This window comes from Geotrypetes seraphini, chromosome 4 (assembly GCF_902459505.1).
Source record: "Geotrypetes seraphini chromosome 4, aGeoSer1.1, whole genome shotgun sequence".
In the NCBI taxonomy this organism is placed as follows: Eukaryota; Metazoa; Chordata; class Amphibia; order Gymnophiona; family Dermophiidae; genus Geotrypetes; species Geotrypetes seraphini.
This window is the reverse complement of record NC_047087.1, coordinates 106,937,898-106,959,530: the sequence shown is the minus strand read 5'-3', so window position 1 is coordinate 106,959,530 and position 21,633 is coordinate 106,937,898. Positions and strand designations below refer to the sequence as shown.

The window sequence follows — 21,633 nt, the reverse complement described above, 5'->3', positions numbered from 1 at the left end:
AAACCTGCTTTGAAGCAGGTGTGTGTATATGTATTTTATAAAATAGGTGGGTACACTTCAGTTCTGCCCAGTTTTATTCTCTGGAATGCCTATGTGGAGATTTGCATGCAAGAATGCACCATCTTATTGATGTCTATACTTGTGTAAATTGTTGGATACTTTTATAAAATACCTTTTATATGTTGAAAATTCTTTATAAAATTACCTGCATTATATGTGTGTTTTATATATAACAGTGTTTATCCCAGGACAAGCAGGCAGTATATTCTCACATGTGGGTGACGTCATCTACGGAGCCCTGACGTGGACAGCTTTTCAAGCAAACTTGATTGAAGATTCAAGTTTGCTGTGCTGCACCATGCATGCGTGCCTTCCTGCTCCACTAGAGGGCGCATCCCCTCCTCGTGGTCTCCAGTTCTTTTGTTTCCGCAGAGCCAAGAAGTCCTGTTTTTGGTCTCTGCCCGAAAGTGCCTTTTAGCACCGCGGCTTTTCTTGTTTTTTCTGGGAGAGTCGCTGTGCGCGTGTAGTTGCTCTTTTTTCTGCAAGTTTGTTGTTCGTGGTCTTTTTTACAGCCCGGGGGCTCCCGGGTTGTCGGGGCTATGTGGCCTCGTCGGCCGCGGCCTCTTTTTTTCTTATGTCCCGGCCCTTGACCAGGTTTAAAAAGTGCACCAGGTGCGATCGTCTTTTGTCCATCACAGACCCGCATCACTGGTGCATTCTCTGCTTAGGGGCCGATCATCCTACCGAGTCCTGCCCCCCGGTGTGCCACGTTTCAGCATCGGGCCCTTCATCGACGTAAGGCCCGTATGGCGGATCTTTTTGCGGTCGACCAGCCCTCGGCCCCGGCCTTGACCTCGGCCTCGAGTGCTTCGGCCCCGCCTCGGGACTCGACCCTGAAGACCTCAGTGTCATCCAAGACCTCGGCTCCGGGTAAGTCCCCTCTTCCTCCCGCAGTTTCTACACCGGCGAAGAAGCCTTCCTCGGGGACGCCAGCAGGGCATGGGGGGAGTTCCCTGCCCGCTGCTTCGGCGAAGTCCTCCAAGCCCTCGGGTCGTGCCTCCACTACCAGGGAATACTCTGCATCGAGGTCGCCCTCGGTGGAGTGCACTATGGCACCAGACATGCCCTCAATGATGCCCATGCCGGTTTTTCAGGACATGCTCCGGGCGATTTCATCGGAGCTGTCCGCCGCACTGGCCCATCTTCAACTGGCCTCAACCTCGCGTGCGCCGGACCAGCCTGAGTCACGCATCGGGGCGCCGGAGACCAACGTGCGCCGATCCCGACGTCTTTCTTCATCCTCGGACTCCTCGTCCCGGGCCTCGAGGCGGTCTTCCCCCGCGGGGCTCTGTGGGGCGAAGTGTCGCTCGAAGCACGCTGAGGCCTCGGTCCGGAGGGGTTCTAAGAGGGCCCGAGGTTCTCCTCTGAGGCGAGGTCGCTCACAGACTTCCTATGCTGTAGGACCGCTGAGGGTTTCGGAGTTGTCTCTGGTTGTTGCTCACTCCCCCTCGGTCCGGGGTCAGGTCTCCGACCCGTCATCGGTCGGTGCCCCATACCCCGGGGTCGTCTCCGAGGGGCTCCTTGAGACGCCGCAGGTCCTCGACCCCAGCGCGCTCCTTGAGTGCTTCCTGGGGTTCGGAGTGCGCCACGGAGCGGGAACCTCGCTACTCTAGGAAGGCTTCCCCTTCCTTTTCGGCGCCGGGGTGGTCTCGTTCGGCGTCACCTCCCGAGGCCAGAGGAGCGTACCGCCCGTCCTTCACGAGGTTCGTGCAGGACATGGGTCGGGCGCTTAACCTGGACCTCCGGCTGCCGTTGAACCCTGTGCTCCGGCAAACATTCATTAGGAACCTTGAGACTCCTTATATGGTGACGGCGGTCCCCTCGAAGATGGAGTCCAAATACCGTACGGTCCCCTGCCCGGGATTCGAGCATCCGCAATTTTCTCACCAGTCGTTACTGGTGGAGTCGTCCCTTAAGAAGTCTCACCCGTCCCGTGTCTCGGCGGCGGTCCCGCCGGGTCGGGAGGGCAGGACCCTTGATAAATTTGGCCGCAGGCTCTACCAAAATTCTATGATGGCCTCTAGGGTGCTGAATTATTCCTTCACCTTCACGTCCTATCTAAAACACCTGATTGGCTCGTTGACGGCCTTTCAGGCGGACTTACCGGCCTCACGCCAGGGGGCGTTTGGCCTGCTCTTCGAGGATTTCTCCAACTTACGACTTCATCTGTTCCATGCGGCATATGATGGGTTTGAACTTTCATCCAGGGTCTCGGCTTTTGCGGTGGCCATGCACCGTCTGGCTTGGCTACGCCTGGTCGACATTGATCCGAATCTTGAGGATAGGTTGGCTAACCTCCCCTGCGTGGGCAAGGAATTGTTTGATGAAACCATTGAGGCGGCTACGAAGCGCCTCTCGGAGCATGAGAAGTCGTTTGCTTCGCTCGTCAGGCCGAAGCCGAAGCCATCCACGTCGCGGCCCTTTCGGCCCCCCCCCCCCCCCCCGCGGCGTTATCCACACAAATCTACCCCGGCGTTCTCTTGACCGCCGCCCAGACGTCAACAGGCGCATCCTAGGGCCTTATCCAAGTCCCAGCCACCTGCAGTTGCTAAGCCTTCTCTGTCTTTTTGACGGGATGAGCGGATGGGGGCAGGCCCTCTCCACTTTGCAGTCAGATCCCACTCCGATCGGGGGCCGTTTGATACAGTTCTACCATCACTGGACCACCGTCGCATCGGACGCTTGGGTCTTAAGCGTGATTGCCAACGGGTACACTCTGAACTTCCGGGAGGTTCCTCCCAACAGCCCACCAAGCGAGTGTCGTTCTAATCGGGCGCAGCTGCCCCTTCTTCTCTCGGAAGCTCGGGCTCTCCTCTGCTTAAGGGCGGTGGAAGTGGTCCCCCCTTGTCAACAGGGGCGGGTGTTTTACTTCCGTTACTTCTTAGTTCCAAAGAAGACGGGGGATCTGCGCCCGATTCTGGATTTAAGACGTCTCAACAAGTTTCTGGTGCGGGAAAATTTCCAGATGCTTTCCTTCCCAGTTTTGTATCCACTCCTGGATGAAGGGGACTGGATGTGCTCCCTCGATCTGAAGGAGGCCTACACCCATGTTCCGGTGCATCCCGCTTTTCGCCGTTTTCTGGGCTTTCAGGTGGGAGAGTTGCACCTCCAATATCAAGTCCTCCCCTTTGGTCTGGCCTCATCCCCTCGAGTCTTCACGAAGTGTCTCGTGGTGGTCGCGGGGGCATTGCGGTCCCAGGGTCTCCAGGTGTTTCCTTACCTGGACGACTGGTTGATCAAAGCACCGTCGAGTGAGGGGGTTATCTCAGCGACCCGACAGACTATTATATTTCTTCATGGTTTGGGGTTCGAGGTGAATTTTCCCAAATCTCAGCTGTGCCCCTCTCAATCCTTACAGTTCATCGGGGCCGTGCTGGACACGGTTTGCCTGCGTTCGTTTCTTCCTCCTCCTCGGCTGGAGGCGCTCATCCGTCTGAGCCAGCAAGTCTCGCTGCTACCCTCAGTCTCGGTGAAACACATGATGATTCTTCTGGGTCATATGGCTTCCACCGTCCATGTCACACCATTTGCTAGATTGCACCTGCGGATCCCTCAGTGGACGTTGGCCTCTCACTGGCGTCAGGACCGGGACCCAATCTCCAGTCCCGTGACAGTGACTCCTTCTTTGAGACGCTCGCTCCGTTGGTGGACCAACTCTTCCAATCTTTCCAGGGGTTTGCTCTGTCTCGCCCGTCTGCACCACAAGGTCCTCACCACGGACTCTTCGGAGTATGCTTGGGAGGCTCATCTGGACGGGCTGTGCACTCAGGGGCTGTGGTCAGCGGAGGACCGTCGCTGCCACATCAACGTCTTGGAGCTTCAGGCCATTTATCTGGCCGCTGTGGCCTTCCGCCACCTGCTTCACGATCGTGTGGTTCTAGTCCGTATGGACAATCAGGTGGCGATGTATTATGTAAACAAGCAAGGGGGAACGGGATCCTGGTCCCTGTGTCAGGAAGCTCTTTGTCTCTGGGATTGGGCGATTTCCCAAAACATCTTTCTTCATGCAGTCTACATTCAAGGAGAACGGAACTGTCTAGCGGACAAGCTGAGCCGCCTCCTACAGTCGCACGAGTGGTCTCTTCACTCTCAGGTCTTACGCCAGGTGTTTGAGCGGTGGGGGACCCCTCAGATAGATCTGTTCGCCTCCCCCCTCAATCACAAGCTGCCTCTCTTCTGTTCCCGGATGTACTCCCTGGATCGTCTCGAGGCCAATGCCTTCCTCCTCGCTTGGGAGGGGAAGTTCCTTTACGCGTTTCCGCCTTTTCCCCTAATTTTGTGGACTCTGGTGCATCTCAAGTCTACGCATGCCACTCTGATCCTGGTTGCTCCTCGGTGGCCTCGCCAGCCTTGGTTCTCTCTGCTTCTTCAACTCAGTGTCAGGGAGCCTCTGCTTCTGCCTATTTTTCCATCTCTGCTGTCTCAGAGTCGGGGTTCGCTGTTGCATCCCAATCTGCGGTCTCTACATCTGACAGCTTGGTTCCTTTCCACCTGAATTCTCTTCCCTTGTCGCAGTCAGTCAGGGAGGTTTTGGAGGCTTCTCGTAAGGTCTCGACTAGGCTCTGCTATTCTCAGAAGTGGACTAGATTCTCTTCCTGGTGTTCATCTCATCATCTGGATCCTTTGTCAGTTCCGGTGTCCTCGGTTCTGGAGTATTTGTCTCAGTCTGGTCTTAAGACAAATTCTATTCGATTGCATCTTAGTGCGATTGCTGCTTTTCATCGGCAGCTTGATGGGAAGTCCCTTTCTCTTCATCCTTTGGTTTCTCGTTTCATGAGGGGTCTCTTGAATGTCCATCCTCCTCTCAAGCCTCCCCCAGTGGTTTGGGATCTCAATGTAGTTTTGGCTCAACTTATGAAACCTCCATTTGAGCCTATGGATAAGTCTCATCTCAAGTTCCTCACTTGGAAGGTGATCTTCCTACTTGCGCTCACTTCTGCTCGAAGAATTAATGAGCTGCAAGCATTGGTAGCGGATCCGCCTTTTACTGTATTCCATCATGATAAGGTGGTTCTCCGCACTCACCCTAAGTTTTTGCCTAAGGTGGTGTCTGATTTCCATCTCAATCAGTCCATTGTTCTTCCGGTGTTTTTTCCGAAGCCCCACTTTCATCCTGGCGAGGTGGCGCTTCACACTCTTGACTGTAAGAGGGCGTTGGCTTTTTATCTTCAACGCACTCAAGTCTCATCGGACCGGTTGGGGCGTCCTGTATCCCAAACGTATCTTGTCCAACTGGTTAGCGGTTTGTATTTCCTTTTGCAACGCTCAGGCTGGTCTCGCGCTGCATGGTCGGGTCACGGGACATAAAGTCCGAGCAATGGCGGCTTCTGTCGCTTTCCTCAGGTCAACACCTATCGAGGAGATCTGCAAAGCTGCCACTTGGTCTTCGGTTCACACTTTCACCTCCCACTACTGCCTGGATTCTTTGTCCAGGAGCGACGGCCGGTTTGGCCAGTCGGTTTTGCGTAATCTGTTTTCTTAAATTGCCAACTTCCCTCCGTCCCTTTTTGGTTAGTTTGGAGGTCACCCACATGTGAGAATATGCTGCCTGCTTGTCCTGGAATAAAGCACAGTTACTTACCGTAACAGGTGTTATCCAGGGACAGCAGGCAGATATTCTCGCAACCCTCCCGCCTCCCCGAGGTTGGCTTCTTAGCTGGTTATATGAACTGGAGACCATGAGGAGGGGATGCGCCCTCTAGTGGAGAAGGAAGTCACGCATGCATGGTGCAGCACAGCAAACTTGAATCTACAATCAAGTTTGCTTGAAAAGCTGTCCGCGTCAGGGCTCCGTAGATGACGTCGCCCACATGTGAGAATATCTGCCTGTTGTCCCTGGATAACACCTGTTACGGTAAGTAACTGTGCTTTCTCAACCTTTTCAAGCCAAGTACCCCCTAAACCTAACAAATACCAACCCCTGCCCAAACTCTGCCCCAGACTCCACCCCCATAATAATACTAATTTTAATGCAATTTCTTCCATCCATTTTTCATATACACACAATATAATCTTATTAATCATAATGGTAACCACAAAATTTTTTTTAAAAACCCACAAAGCACACTGTATGCAGAGAAAAATGTTAATTATCATTTCTGTGTTGCCAGCTAAACCAGTATAGTTATTATCTCAGGACAAGCAAGCAGGCAGCTATTCTCAACATGTGGGTGACGTCATCCACGGAGTCCCAATGTGGACAGCCTCACAAGCAGACTTGCTTGAAGAACTTGAAAAAGTTGTGACTTCCGCACCGCGCATGCGAGAGTGCCTTCCCACCCAGTGCAGGGCGCGCATCTCCTCTGTTCTCAGTTTTCCGCGGAGCTGAGAAGACATGTTTTGACGCTCTGTGCTAGACTCAGTTCTACTTCATGTCTTCTCTCACCACGGCTTGTGTTTTATTTTCTTCAGGGTCGCTGTGTTTCTTGTGCGTTTTATTAAAAAAAAATAAAATAAATACAATGCAATCTCAGCCTGCGGGCTCGTTTGCATTGCGGCCTTTTCTAGTCTGGGGCTCATAGAAACATAGAACATGACGGCAGTAAAGGGCCACGGCCCATCTAGTCTGCTCACACTAATGGCCCATCCCCTAACTACCTCCATGAAGAGATCCCAAATGCCAATCCCATCTTTTCTTAAAATCTGGCACGCTGCTGGCCTCAATTACCTGTTGTGGAAGATTATTCCAGCGATCAACCACTCTTTCGGTGAAGAAATATTTTCTGGTGTCGCCATGAAATTTCCCACCCCTGATTTTCAACGGATGCCCTCTTGTTGCCGTGGGTCCTTTAAGGAAAAAGAGATCCTCTTCCACCTCGATACGGCCTGTGACATATTTGAATGTCTCGATCATGTCTCCCCTCTCTCTGCGTTCCTCGAGAGAGTACAGCTGCAACTTACCCAGTCGTTCCTCATACGGGAGATCCTTGAGTCCTGAGACCATCCTGGTGGCTATTCGCTGAACCGACTCAACTCTCCGCACATCTTTTTGATAATGTGGCCTCCAGAATTGTACACAGTTTTCCAGATGGGGTTTCACCATGGATCTGTACAACGGCATTATGACCTCGGGCTTACGGCTGACAAAACTTCTACGGATACAGCCCATGATTTGTCTAGCCCTGGATGAAGCTTTCTCCACTTGATTGGCAGTCTTCATGTCTTCGCTAATGATCACCCCCAAGTCCATCCTGCCTTTTCTCTGGACGTTGAGTTTCTGTACAGCAACTTGGACTATGCCTTTCCATAAGGCCCTTACCCCAACTTCAATCCTGGTCTCGACTAGTCAGGTCTCCTGCACTCTGCATTTTCTGTTGAGGTACACATCGAGCCCCAGGTCCTCCTCTCGAGACGAGGTCTCGATTCTCCAGGCATGGAGGCTCTTTGAGGCTCTTTTTTGTCGAGGGTATCTGTTGTGCCTGCGAGGCATTCTGTACATTCTTTTCCTGATTCAGATCTCAGGTATCAGTACTCCACAGAGGCTTCCTCGCTTTCAGCGAGGCACAACGGCTCGAAGTCACGAGCTCCTCCTTCTTCAGACCAGACTCCTATTCTTCAGGATCTGGACATCTTGTTGCAGTCTGATTCCAAACACTCTAAAGCAGAGATCTCAAAGTCCCTCCTTGAGGGCCATAATCCAGTTGGGTTTTCTGGATTTCCTCAATGAATATGCATGAGATATGTGCATGCACTGCTTTCAATGCTAATTCATTGGGGAAATCCTGAAAACCCGACTGGATTGCGGCCTTAAAGGAGGGACTTTGAGATTCCTGCTCTAAAGTGTATTTGGACGACTCATATGTTTCCTCTCGAGGAGTTTCATATTGTCCATTTCTGGTCTTCTTCCTCACACATTCCACGGGTATTTTGAGTCACCATATTCCATTCCTGCTGGGCAGGCGCATTCAGAATCTCAATCCAGGATGATCCATTGTAAGCCCTTTGGGAAATCTTTTTCTGTGGCCTCTTCTTTGATCAGATCTAGTTCGGCTGATGTTTTTGCCACAGTCCCTCCTGGCAGCGGGGGCAAATCCTTGGACAATTGTGACCCATCATCTTAATCACAAGTTACTGATGTCGCGCCGCAATTTGCCCACTTTTCTTTGCTCTCTTTATCCTAAGTTGCATATTATGCCTTGCCTCTCTCCTCTCGAGTCATTGCCTTCTCAGTGGCGATGTGGTGTCTTGCCGGGCTCCGTTTTTAGTCATGAACCAGCTTCTACCAAAGTATCTGGTCGAATCCTTCACAGTTTTCTCACAGCAGCTACCATTGCTTATTTGAGCATGAGCAATTGCTTCCTTCTACATTGTTCAAAACCTTCTATGGCTTTCAGACCTACCAGAAGTTTTTGTTTTTCCTCAGAATTTTTTATTTTTATTTATTTAATTTTTTATACCATTCTCCCAGAGGAGCTCAGAATGGTTTACATGTGTTTTATTCAGGTACTCAAGCAGTTTTCCCTGTCTGTCCCAGCGGGCTCACAATCTATCTAATGTACCTGGGGCAATGAGGGGATTAAGTGACCTTCACAACATCTTCCTGACAGCTATCTACAGTTATGTAGTGCAAAATTGTCTGGCGGCTCCTTCATATATTTTTTCTCAGTGGGAGACTCTTCTGATGGATTTCTATGCGTCTTCCCACTACCACTGCCTCAGTTCTGCTCCGAGATATACTCTCCTCACCAACTGTAGGCTGATACTTTCTTGCGGGAATGGATGCTTCAGTTCCTTTATGCGTTTCCTCCGTTCCTTATGACATTTGTCGCATTCAACCAGGAACGTGCCACCCTCTTTCTAATAGCTCCTCGGTGGCCCAGGTACCTTTGGTTCTCCCTTCTCCTTCAACTCAGTAGCAGGAGTCTTTTCTACCTGTTTTTTCCTCTCTGTTTTCACAGAATCAAGGGCCTTGCCTTCAATACTTGCAGTCTATGCCCTTGAATATCCTACCGTCAGAAATGCACTTGCTTTCTGTTTGATCTACCTCTCTTCACAAGAAGCTTCAGTCTAACTCCTTGTGTTCACTTTTGGATTATCTCTTCCACTTCTCTGCCTCAGGCCTCAACTCTTTCCATCTCTGTGCAATTGCTGCCTTTCATCAGCCGATTGCAGGGAAACCCCTTTGGTCATCCTGTGGTTTCCAGCTTTATGAACAGACTTTCAATGTCAAACCTCCTCTAGTGGTTTGGGATCTCAATGTCTTGCTCAATTGATGAAGCCTCCTTTTGAACCAATGGAAAGTGTGTTTTATTTATTTCAATTTTTATCCCGTCCTTTAGTAGCTCAGAACAGCCTACAAGCAAACATTCACAGTGGAGTACATTTGGACAGTACAAGGACTATACAGCAATTTAAGTACAGAAGACTATACAGAAGAGAGGGTAGAAGGCAGTGGAAATTTAAGGGGGGTGAGGGAGTAGATTGCAGTTGTAATTTTAGTTGAAGAAGAGCGTCTTTACTGCTTTCCAGAAGGTCATCAATGAGTTCAGTAATCTGATTTGCAGGGGGAATTGGCTGATTGGGGATGGGGATGAAGTGGCTGTAGGAGCATTTGCAGGCGGTTTCTGATAGGAGAGACTTTCCTGGGGAGATGCATAAATATTTCTCCATTTCCGAGGGGAGGGGGGTGGGTGGGGGTGGGGGTGTACAGGGTTAGTTTGGATTCTATGTAGGCTGGAGTGGTGGTGTAAATTTTTTTATGCGCTGTTACCAGGGCCTTGAATGAGCAGCGCTGGTTAATCGGAAGCAGTTCTCTGTGTGGAGGCCTGGGGAGATGGGGTTGTGGTAGTTGAGGCTGTGTAGGAGGCGGATTGCTGTGTTTTGTACCTGCTGGAGGCGCTTGACATCTTTTTTGGCTATTCCATTAAATAAGGAGTTGCAGTAATCCATCCTGGAGAGGACATAGGCGTAGAGAAGTTGGGCTAGGTCAGGTGTGGAGATGTAAGGTTTGATCCTTCTCAGTTGGCGGAGGTAGTAGGAGGTGGAGATTACTTGAGATATGTGGGTGGACAGGTGGCCGTCTAATGTTACTCCTAGGCTGCCTACCTGATCTGCTGCTGTCAGTAAGGTGGAGTCCCATGATAGTATTGGGCGTGTGTATTTGGTACTTTTTTTCCTGATCCATAAAAGTTTGGTCTTGGAGGCATTCAGCTGTAGTTTGTTGTTTGTCATCCAGGTTTTCATGTCAAGAGAGGCAGTGTTGGAGGTTGGCGATTTGGGATGATTGGTTTTTGCCTAGTGGCAGGAGCAGCTAGATGTCATCAGCGTAGGAGTGGATTTTAGTGTTGTACTTCTGGCCTATATCAATGATGGATCTGATGTAGAGGTTAAATAGGAGGGGGGGATAGAAGGGCGCCTTGGGGAAAGCCATATTTGATAGGTTTGGGGTTAGATTTGTGCGGCCCTAGTAGGACTGTTTGGGTTCTTTGGTGAAAGAAGGAGGTGAACCATTGGAGGGCAGAGTCCTTGATTCCAAGGTCATAGTCTGGATAAGAGGAGGTGGTGGTCGACAGTGTCAAAGGCAGCGCTGAGGTCAAGTAGGACTAGTAGGGTATCACTTCCTTTGTCGAGTATCGACCAGCTGTCATCAGTGATATCCAGGAGTACTGACTCTGTGCTGTGGCCTGTTCGGAAGCCAGATTGTGCAGGGGACAGGGCAGCTTGTTCTTCAATGAAAGGGTGTAATTGGGCGGAGCACTATTTGTTCTAAGAGTTTGGAGACAAATGGGAGGTTGTAGACTGGGCGGTAGCTGCTGGGTTCATTAAGGTCGAGAGTGGGCTTTTTGAGAGTGGGTTTGATAATAGCTGACTTCCAGCTGAGAGGTACTGTCCCCATGGAGAGGGAGGAGTTAATGATGGAGAGGATAGATTCTGCCATGGCGTCTTCTGTGGACAGTAGGAGGCTGGATGGGCAGGGGTCAAGGATGGTGCTGGAGGGCTTGAGTACTTTCAGGATTTCGAGAACCTCAGCATGGGTGGCCATATGATGTTGGGGGAGAGTGGTAGAGGATGGGGTACTTGGGTTAGAGTGGGGGTATGCTGGTGGGGGGTTGATGCTGGTGGTGGTATCAAGATTATTGTGGATGGTTTGTATCTCCGACTGGAAGAAGTCGGAGAGAGTCTCGCTATCAAGTTCTGTTGGGTTGTTGTGGCTTTTTCCTTGGGTGTTGACGAAGAGTTGGTTTGTAAGGATGAACAGTTGTTTGGATCTAGCCGGGACTATCTGTAGGATGTGAGAGTAGTAGGCTTTCTTCGCTTCTAGGATGGCAGCTTTGTAGGTGACAGATGCATTTTCCCAGTGAGCTATGGTTTCTGAATTTGGGTGTTTGATCCAGTTTCTTTCTGCTTTCCTCTGATCTTTTTATGGATCAGAGGTTGCTGGTTAACCAGGGAGCAGGTGTTTTGTTAGTGGTTATTCGTGTTGTTTTTGTCTGAGTGATGCTATTATAGAGGGATTGGTTGTTGGAGTGCCAGGTAGAGGCTGCTGGAGCGGGGATGATGGGTGCAGGTTTTGTTTAAATTGTGAATGCCTGCAGCCATGACTGAAGGGTTGACTGAATTAGGTAGTTGACGTTGGATGGGTGGGTAAGGGTCTTTCCGTGGGGCTGGTATAGTTTCAGATGGGAGCTGGAATTAAATGAGGTGGTAGTATGACCATGGGACAGATGTAGTGCTGTAGATTGGTTGTTGAGGCTCTGCAGTCGGGTATCTAAGGGTGAAAATTAAGCCTAAAATGTTGCCTGCCAAGTGAGTAGGGGTGGTTACAGTTTGGTGAAATCCCAGGTCGGTGAGGGAGAAGCTGTCACTCTGTCCTGAGGTGTTGGGGTAGTCGAAGTTGAAGTCTCCCAGGATGGTCACGTGTTTGTGGGAGATGGATAGTTCAGTGATGAATTTGAGGAGGGACTCTAGGGCTTCTGCTGGGGAGTTGGGGGCTCTGTAAAGTAGTATGAAGGTGATTTTGTGTTTGTGGCCCATGGTGAAGGCTAGAGTCTCTAGGATGGGAATGTTGATAGAGCTTATCAGATTCAGTGTGGTTGAGGTCTTGACGATGGTCACTCCACCTCCTTTCCCAGAGGTGCATGAGCAGATTAGGGCCTGGTAGCCTAGTGCAATCCCATCATTGTCTTGGAGCCAGGTTTCAGTCCCTAGTGTTGTCACAGATGAGGTCATGGATTAGGAAGGTCTTTTTGTTAACTAATCTTGCATTGATGAGTGCAAATTTGAGAGTATTGCTGGTAGGGGCTGGTAGGGAGGATAGGATGGGGTGAGGTTGGCAGGGTTCCTGGTATGGTGGAGCCAAGTGGAAATCTGCACTATCGGTACGGTCTGGCCTCATCTCCCAGAGTGTTCACCAAGTGCCTGGTAGTGGTAGCAGCAGCTCTAAGGAATCATGGTCTTCAGGTATTTCCCTTCTTCGACGACTGGCTCATCAAAGATTCCACATCTCAAGGGGTTATTGTAGCGACCCATCGGACTACCAGGTTCCTACAAAGTTTGGGATTCAAAATCAACTTTCCCAAATCTCAACTTCAGCCCTCTCGGAATCTACAGTTCATTGGAGCTGTTCTGGACACTGCCTAACTCAGAGCATTCCTTCCACAACAACGTCTGGAAGCTCTTCTTCAACTCTGTCACACAGTGTCTTCTCGCTCTTCCATCTCAGCGAGACACATGATGGTACTTCTGGGTCACATTGCCTCCACAGTACACATGACTCCTTTTGCTAGACTTCACCTCAGAATTCCTCAGTGGACCCTGGCATCTCAATGGATGCAAGTTTGCGACCCTCCTTCTCGACACATTTCAGTCACTCCTTCCTTGAAGTCTCTCCGTTGGTGGATGCTCTCTTCTAATCTTTCCAGAGGCTTGCTTTTTCAAATGCCCCCTCAGAAGGTCCTCACGACACTCTTCAACCTACGCTTGGAGCGCTCATCTCAATGGTCTCTGTACTCAAGGCCTCTGGACCAGTACGTATCGTCAGTGTCATATCAATCAGTTGGAACTCAGAGCGATCCTCAAAGCTCTTCATGCTTTTCAACATCTGCTTCACCACACAGTAGTCCTCGTTCGGACAAACAACCAAGTCGCCATTTATTATGTCAACAAACAAGGAGGGACAGGATCTGCCTCCCTTTGACAAGAAGCTCTGGAGGTTTGGGACTGGGCAATCTGCCACAACACCTTCCTCAAAGCTGTCTACATTCAAGGGACAAAAAATTGCTTGGCGGACAACTTGAGTCATCTACTGCAACCTCACAAATGGACTCTCCATTCCTCGCCTCTTTGCCACATTTTTTTCACAGTGTGGAACGCCACGGATAGACTTCTTTGCAGCTCCCCACAACTACAAGCTGCCTCAGTTCTGCTCCAGGATATACTCTCCTCACCGCCTTGAAGCAGATGCTTTTCTTCTGGAATGGACAAATCTTTTCCTCTACGCATTTCCTCCATTCCCTCTCATTCTCAAGACTCTGGTCAAATTGAAGAACGATCATGCTATCATGATTCTAATCGCTCTTTGGTGGCCGAGACAACCCTGGTACTCCCTTCTACTTCAACTCAGTAGCAGGGAACCATACCTTCTACCAGTTTTTCCTTCTCTGCTTACATAGAGTCAAGGATCTCTGCTTCATCCCAACCTGCAGTCTCTACACCTGAAAGCCGGGTACCTCTCAACATAACCCCTCTTCAGTTTTCTCAATCTGTAAGAGACATTTTAGAAGCTTCTAGAAAGCTTACAACTAGACAATGCTATCACCAAAAATGGACTAGATTTTCTACATGGTGTTTTTCTCATCATAAGGAACCTCAGCATTCCTCCTTATCTGTTTTGGACTATTTTTTGCACTTATCCAATTCTGGCCTCAAGTCTACATCTATCAGAGTCCATCTCAATGCAATTGCTGCTTTCCATCAGCCTATTGAAGGGAAACCCCTCTCTGCTCATCCGGTGGTTTCCAGATTCACGAAAGGACTTTTCAATGTCAAACCTCCTCTCTAACCGCCTCCTGTGGTTTGGGACCTCAATGTTGTCCTTACTCATCTCATGAAGCCTCCATTTGAACCAATTGATAAGGCTCATCTGAAGTATCTCACTTGGAAAGTGGTGTTTCTCATTGCCCTCACTTCTGCTCAATGAGTCAGTGGGCTGCAAGCTTTAGTTACTGACCCACCATTCATGGTGTTCCATCATGACAAAGTTGTTCTTTGTACTCATCCAAAATTCCTACCTAAAGTGATCTCAGAATTTCATCTCAACCAATCCATCGTACTTCTAGTGTTTTTTCCAAAGCCTCATTCTCACTCTGGAGAATCAGCTCTTCATACTCTGGACTGTAAATGTGCTTTGGCCTTCTACTTGGAACGCACCAAACCACACAGAACTGCTCCTCAACTTTTTGTTTCCTTTAATCCAAATAAGTTGGGCCATCCTATTTCTAAGTGTACCATCTCCAACTGGATGGCGGCTTGTATCTCTTTTTGCTATGCCCAGGATGCATTACCCCTTCACAGTAAAGTCACAGCCCATAAAGTCAGAGCAATGGCAGCTTCAGTAGCTTTCCTCAGATCTACGCCTATTGAGGAAATTTGTAGAGCTGCTACTTGGTCCTCGGTTCATACCTTCACTTCTCACTATTGTCTGGATACTTTCTCCAGACAGGGTGGACAGTTTGGCCAAACAGTATTACAAAATTTATTCTCCTAAATAGCCAACTCTCCCACCATCCCATTCTGGTTAGCTTGGAGGTCACCCATATGTTAGAATACCTGCCTGCTTGTCCTGGGATAAAGCACAGTTACTTACCGTAACAGGTGTTATCCAGGGACAGCAGGCAGCTATTCTCACAACCCACCCACCTCCCCTGGTGGGCTTCTTTGCTTGCTATCTGAACTGAGGAGACGCGCCCTGTGCTGGGCCGGAAGGCACTCGCGCATGCACGGTGCGGGCGATTCGAAACTTCGAGTTTCTTCAAGCAAGTCTGCTTGTGAGGCGTCCGCATCCGGGTTCCGTCATTGACGTCACCCATATGTGAGAATAGCTGCCTGCTGTCCCTGGATAACACCTGTTATGGTAAGTAACTGTGCTGTATCCAGGGACAGCTGGCAGATATTCTCACAACCCACCCACCTCCCCGTGGTTGGCTTCTTTGCTTGCTATCTGAACTGAGGACAAGCTGAGAAGACGCATGCCCTAGGCAGGGCGGGAGGGGCACGCATGAAGGCGTGGGCCAATCACAAGCCTGAAGGTCTTCAAGCAAGTCTGCTTGCAAAAACATCCGCTAGGGGGCTCTGTTGGTGACGTCACCCACATGTAGAGAATATCTGCCTGCTGTCCCTGGATAACATCTGTTATGTTAAGTAACTGTGCTTTTTCTGCATATCCTACAATTCTATGTGGATTACAAATTATTAAGGTAGTGAAGCATTTTTCCCTATCTGTCCTGGCGGGCTCACACTCTTATCTAATGTACCTGGGGCACTAGGGGATTAAGTGACTTGCCCGGGGTCACAAGTTGCTGTGCAGGATTTGAACCCACAACCCCAGGGTGCTGGGGCTGAAGCTGTAACCACTATACCACACACTCCCATGTCTCTGTGTCCTACTTACTTTCATTGCTTTCAATGGAAATAAAACCTGAATGTCTCAAGCCATCCTTTTTCTGGTTCCATATGGTAACCCTATGTTTGTTGAAATTCTTTTGAAAAAATTATTTAAATACAAAATTGTGCAAACCATGTATGTATGTATAAAAGCCCTCTTATGTGTGTTTAACAAAACAACCCTTTATATGTAGAAAGAGGAGTGGTGTTTATAAAACTACACCCATAGAGTGCAGATTTGCTGCGTTTCATTTCCCATCTTATTTTGTGTCCCTCTAGGCCAGCGGTCTCAAACACGCGGCCCACGGGCCGCATGTGGCTCTCCAGGTTTTATTTGCGGCTCGCGGTCTGGAGGCATCATTCTCTTCCTTTTGGAGCAGCAGCCGGCTCGTTCGTTCAAAGCCGCGGGTTGGCGGCTCCTTGCGCTATCCACTCCTGCATCGGAAGCCTCTCTGATGTCACAACATCAGAGAGGCTTCAGACGCAGGCACGGATCTCGCAAGGAGCCGCCACCCGCGGCTTTGAATGAACGAGCCGGCCAGACAACGCTGCTGCTCCAGTGGCGTACCAAGGGGGGAGCAGTCCACTGTTCTCTCTAGAGTAGCGGTGCCGAACCTGCTTCCCTTCCCTTCTCACTGCTGCTATCGGGGGATCAGGCCTGCACCGTGTTCTTTGATCTCCCTGCTTCTCTTCCCTGCGGGGCTGACCAACTCTCGCGGCCCGACGTCAATTCTGACGTCGAGAGGACGTTCTGGCTAGCCAATCGCTGCCTGGCTGCCCGGAACGTCCTTTCCGACGTTAGAATTGACGTCGGGCGGCGAGAGTTGGTCGGCCTGGTGCAGAAGAGAAGCAGGGAGATGGCCTGTTCCCGATAGCGGCAGCAGCAGCAGCCTATTCTGCGGCAGCGGTGGCATGGGGGAGGGCAGGAAGAAAGAAAGAAGGTGGGGTGGGAACAGGGAGCCAGAAAAAAAAGCAAAAAATGTGGCATGGAGGAAGGAAGAAAGAAGGAGGGGAGACAAGGAACCAGAAACAAAGCAAAAAATGGGGCACGGAATCAGAGAAAGACAGACAGAGAAAAAAAGAAAAAGTTGGGGGAGGGAATGAGGTCTGGAGGAGAGGAAGCATACTTGAGGCTGAAAGAAGGGAAGAAGTATAGGATGCACAGTCAGAAGAATAAAGTGACTGATGAAATTACCAAACAAAGGTAGGAACATGATTTTATTTTCAATTTAGTGATTGAAATGTGCCAGTTTTGAGAAAGAAAAGATATTGAACTTTAAATGTGAGTGCTACAGAAAAAAAGAGTACTTGGAGGGCCGCAGGAAAAATTGTTAATGTCTTATTAAAGAAATGACAATTTTGCATGAGGTAAAACTCTTTATAGTTTATGTAGCTTTCCTTTTAACTGTTAAAGGAAAGTTTTATAAACTAAAGTTTTACCTCATGCAAAATTGTCATTTCTTTAATAAGACATTAACTATTTTTTCTGCGGCCCTCCAAGTACCTACAAATCCAAAATGTGGCCCCCGCAAAGGATTTGAGTTTGAGACCACTGCTCTAGGCTCACTAGTCTAAGCTATTAGCTGTCGGATGATGATGTAAACAGCAGTTCATACATTTTTGAAAGACTTTTTGTTGTATATTTTATCATAATTTTGACATCTTTTTTAATATTGTGTTGTTGTTGTTTCCTTTCATGCTGGAATTTGACTTGTACTTCAAGAAATGAGACGAAGTTCAAATAGCAGGCAGTCGTTCCAAGCTCTCAGAGTGCCAGATGTCCGGACTGCGCTTACCACACCTCAAAAGTATGTTCTGGCAGATGCTCCTTTGTTAACATGTAGGTTTGTTCTGTTTCTGGAGAAATAAGTGATGGCTCCTTTAAAGATACAAATTGATTAATACCCCCCACCTTTATCAAGTTGCGCTGCTGAGCAGTTCAAGCTAAATGCCAAGCTGCCTATAGGAATAGAATGGGAGGTTCAGCATTTAGCTTGTGCTGCTCAGTAGCACAGCTTGATAAATAAAGGGGGTAAGCAAGGTTAAAACAATTTATTCCATATGGGCACGTTACTGAAAGCAACTGCAAACTGCATAAAGTTAAGTGCCAGTACTGGTGCTGTACATGGAGGATGATGAACTGATTTTCAGGAATATTTTCTGTTCTGTAGGGTAATTTTATATTCCAGTGCAATAGGTGAGACATTCTAGACCAGGGGTGTCCAACCTTTTGGTTTCCTTGAGTCACATTGGCAGAAAAATTTTTTTTCTGGGGCCGCACTAACACTAGCCGATGAGCAAAAAAAAGGTTGAGCAGGTCCCAAATTTGCAATCACTAATATAGAAGATATACGTATCTAATAATAAACCTTCATTAAAGGGACACTGTGGAGAGGAGCCCAAAAAAGCAGTAATACTTACCCTGACTGAGTGATCCCTCCACATGTACCACTGACAGTGGGAGCAGCCACAGGCTTTTGCATCCCCATTCTGATGAACAGGGATGCATGCTCCTGGTTCTCCCATTCACTTCTATTACAGCTACGGTGAGCCTCATGAGAGCGGGGTTGCTTACCGTATTTTCACGCAAATAACGCGCACCCGTATAAAACGCGCACACGGGTATAGCGCGCAGAAATCACGATGATATGTACAAAAACTTTGGTATACCGCGCTCACGGGTATACCGCGCATGCTGCCCGACGCTCCTTTCGCCCGCCCTGACTTTCCGTGCGCTGTCCCGACTCTCCGTTCACCCCCCCTGACTTCCGTGCACTGTCCCCCCTTGAAGGTCTGTCCCCATCCTGAAAGCCTGATGCCCCCCCCCCCGACGTCCGATACATCCCTCCCCCCCGAAGGACCGCCGACTCCCCAACAATATCGGGCCAGGAGGGAGCCCAAATCCTCCTGGCCACGGCGACCCCCTAACCCCACCCCGCACTACATTACGGGCAGGAGGGATCCCAGGCCCTCCTGCCCTCGACGCAAACCCCCCTCCCCCCAACGACCGCCCCCCCCTCAAGAACCTCCGACCGCCCCCCCAGCCGACCCGCGACCCCCCTGGCGACCCCCCCACCCCCCTTCCCCGTACCTTTGGTAGTTGGGCCAGAAGGGAGCCAAACCCTCCTGGCCACGGCGACCCCCTAACCCCACCCCGCACTACATTACGGGCAGGAGGGATCCCAGGCCCTCCTGCCCTCGACGCAAACCCCCTCCCCCCCAACGACCGTCCCCCCCAAGAACCTCCGACCGCCCCCCCAGCCGACCCGCGACCCCCCTGGCGACCCCCCCACCCCCCTTCCCCGTACCTTTGGTAGTTGGCCGGACAGACGGGAGTCAAACCCGCCTGTCCGGCAGGCAGCCAACGAAGGAATGAGGCCGGATTGGCCCATCCATCCTAAAGCTCCGCCTACTGGTGGGGCCTAAGGCGCGTGGGCCAATCAGAATAGGCCCTGGAGCCTTAGGTCCCACCTGGGGGCGCGGCCTGAGGCACATGGGCCCAACCCCGACCATGTGCCTCAGGCCGCGCCCCCAGGTGGGACCTAAGGCTCCAGGGCCTATTCTGATTGGCCCACGCGCCTTAGGCCCCACCAGTAGGCGGAGCTTTAGGATGGATGGGCCAATCCGGCCTCATTCCTTCGTTGGCTGCCTGCCGGACAGGCGGGTTTGGCTCCCGTCTGTCCGGCCAACTACCAAAGGTACGGGGAAGGGGGGTGGGGGGGTCGTGGGGGTCGCCAGGGGGATCGCGGGTCGGCTGGGGGGCGGTCGGAGGTTCTTGGGGGGGGGGCGGTCGTTGGGGGGGAGGGGGGTTTGCGTCGAGGGCAGGAGGGCCTGGGATCCCTCCTGCCCGTAATGTAGTGCGGGGTGGGGTTAGGGGGTCGCCGTGGCCAGGAGGGTTTGGGCTCCCTTCTGGCCCGATATTGTCGGGAAGTCGGCGGTCCTGCCGGGGGGGGGGGGGGGGATGTATCGGACGTCGGGGAGTCGAACGGGCAAGAGGGCTTGGGCTCCCTCTTGCTCCGATCGTGGATGCGGGTGCGGGTGGGATCGCGTGCGAGCGGTCGTTCGGGGTGGGGGTGCGAGCGGTCCTGCTGGGGGGGGTGAATCGGGCGTCGGGCGGGGTGGGAACTATGTTTTAAAACTTTTGTATACCGCGCTCACGCATATAACGCGCGAGGGGTATGCGCGGTAGGTAAAAACGCGTATAACGCGCGTGTTATATGCGTGAAAATACGGTAATCAGCTGTCAGCGCACATGGAGGATCGTTTAATCAGGGTAAATATTACTGCTTTTTTGGGCCTCCCACTTTGAGCTTAGGCTCCCTCAAAATGAATATCTCCCCTGCTGTAGCTAGTAGGGATCCCCAAGCCTCACCAACTGACGGCCACCTCCTCCCCCTCCAACTTCCCAAGTTCTGCAGCTGGCAGTAATATTGCAGAGTGGCTGCCTTCCCTGCCCTCCCCCATGGCATTTTTGCATGCATGAAAGCAGTGGCAGCTTGAGGATATTGCCATTGGTTGTAAAGCTTGGAGATTTGGGGTTGCAAGACTGGAGGAAAATGTCTTTAGTTGACAGGGTTTGGGAATCCCCACTAGCTCAAGTATTTATAAATAGAACTCAGGCAGGGAGAAACTTTGGTGCCCATCCACTAATTATGGGCTCCAGTCCCTCCCCCAAATCAGCTGTATATGACTACGCCACTGAATACAAAAATAATTTTGATGCACATATCCCAAAGCTAACACATTCCAGTTAATAAATTCAAAATAAAACAATTTTTTTTCTACCTTGTTGTCTGGATGTTTTGTTTTCCCATCATCTTGGTCCCAGTTTCTTTCTGCTTTTTGTCTGTCTTCAACTAATTCTCCTTCCAGTGTCTGCTGTCCATTTTTTTTCTCCTCTTCTCTCATTCCATTTCCTTCTTATGCCTGTCTCCAATGTATTGATTTTTCCTTTTCAGCTTTCTTAACTTTTTATTTTTTTTTTTTGCCTCTATTCTCTCAAATCTTGCCTTCTTTCTCACCCTTCTTCTTTTTAAATGTTCAGCTACCTCTTAATACTCCATCTTCTCCCATTTCCCATCTCACTCCTTTCCCAGCCTCCTATTTCCTGCTGTCTACTCTTCCATTACCACATTTTTACCACTATATTCACTGCTCTGTCGCTCATCTTGTCATCTCCCTTTTGACGTCATCCATCTGGCTCACCACTTTAAGAATCCCCCTCCATCTCTCCTCTGGTCAGGCTATAATTCCTTGTCCTTTTCTTTCCATCTCCTAGAATCTTCTTATCCCAGCTCTCTTTCCTCCTGCCCTCCTATGGGTCTATCTCTACTCCTCTATGCCCCATGGTCCAACATTTTGCTCCCTCTCTTTTCTGTTTTTCTTCCTCCCCCCCCCCCCCCTTGATCCTGAACAATGAAATGGAGGGGAAAAGAGATGCTGCATCTCTGCCTTCCATCCTCAGGCCTAATATTTCTCCCTCCCATTCCCAAATCAAACTTCTCTCCCTTTCTCTTTCCAACTGCCCCCATCCCATCTCTCCCCCTGCCTGCCTGTCTTCCCCAGGTCCAGCATTTCTCAAGATAGAGGTAGAGATACTGAACTTTTCCAGTGATATCATGTGTTATAAGGACAGGTGCTGTCTAGAAATCTCCATAGTAGAAGTAGCAACACCTTGCCACATATCAACTTAAATCCACTGCAGCATAAATCATGAAATTGGGCCTGTATTGCTGAAGGGTTGTCGGGTAAGATTTGCCTCTTTGCAGATGACACAAAAATCTGCAATAGAGTAGACAACGCCAGATGGTGTGAATAACATGAAGAAAGACCTGGCGAAGCTTTTAGAATGGTCTGAAATTTGGCATCTAAAATTTAATGCTAAGAAATGCAAAGTCATGCATTTGGGCTGCAAAAACCAGAGGGAACAGTACAGTTTAGGGGGTGAAGAACTTATGTGCACAACGGAAGAGC

At 50.1% G+C, this 21,633-nt stretch overlaps 1 protein-coding gene across 4 annotated transcripts in view; it reads left to right on the top strand.

Moving 5' to 3' along the window:
• NDC80 (NDC80 kinetochore complex component) overlaps positions 1-21,633 on the top strand; it is a 315,825-nt gene that overhangs the window by 2,077 nt on the left and 292,115 nt on the right. For 2 of the 4 annotated variants that reach the window (XM_033940389.1, XM_033940387.1), the window contains exon 2: positions 17,384-17,468. In XM_033940389.1, coding sequence (XP_033796280.1) covers positions 17,386-17,468 — 83 coding nt within the window. In that variant the 5' untranslated portion in view covers positions 17,384-17,385. Of the gene's footprint in view, positions 1-17,358; positions 17,469-21,633 lie in introns of all 4 variants that reach the window. The other 2 variants (XM_033940386.1, XM_033940388.1) reach the window with 2 other exon arrangements.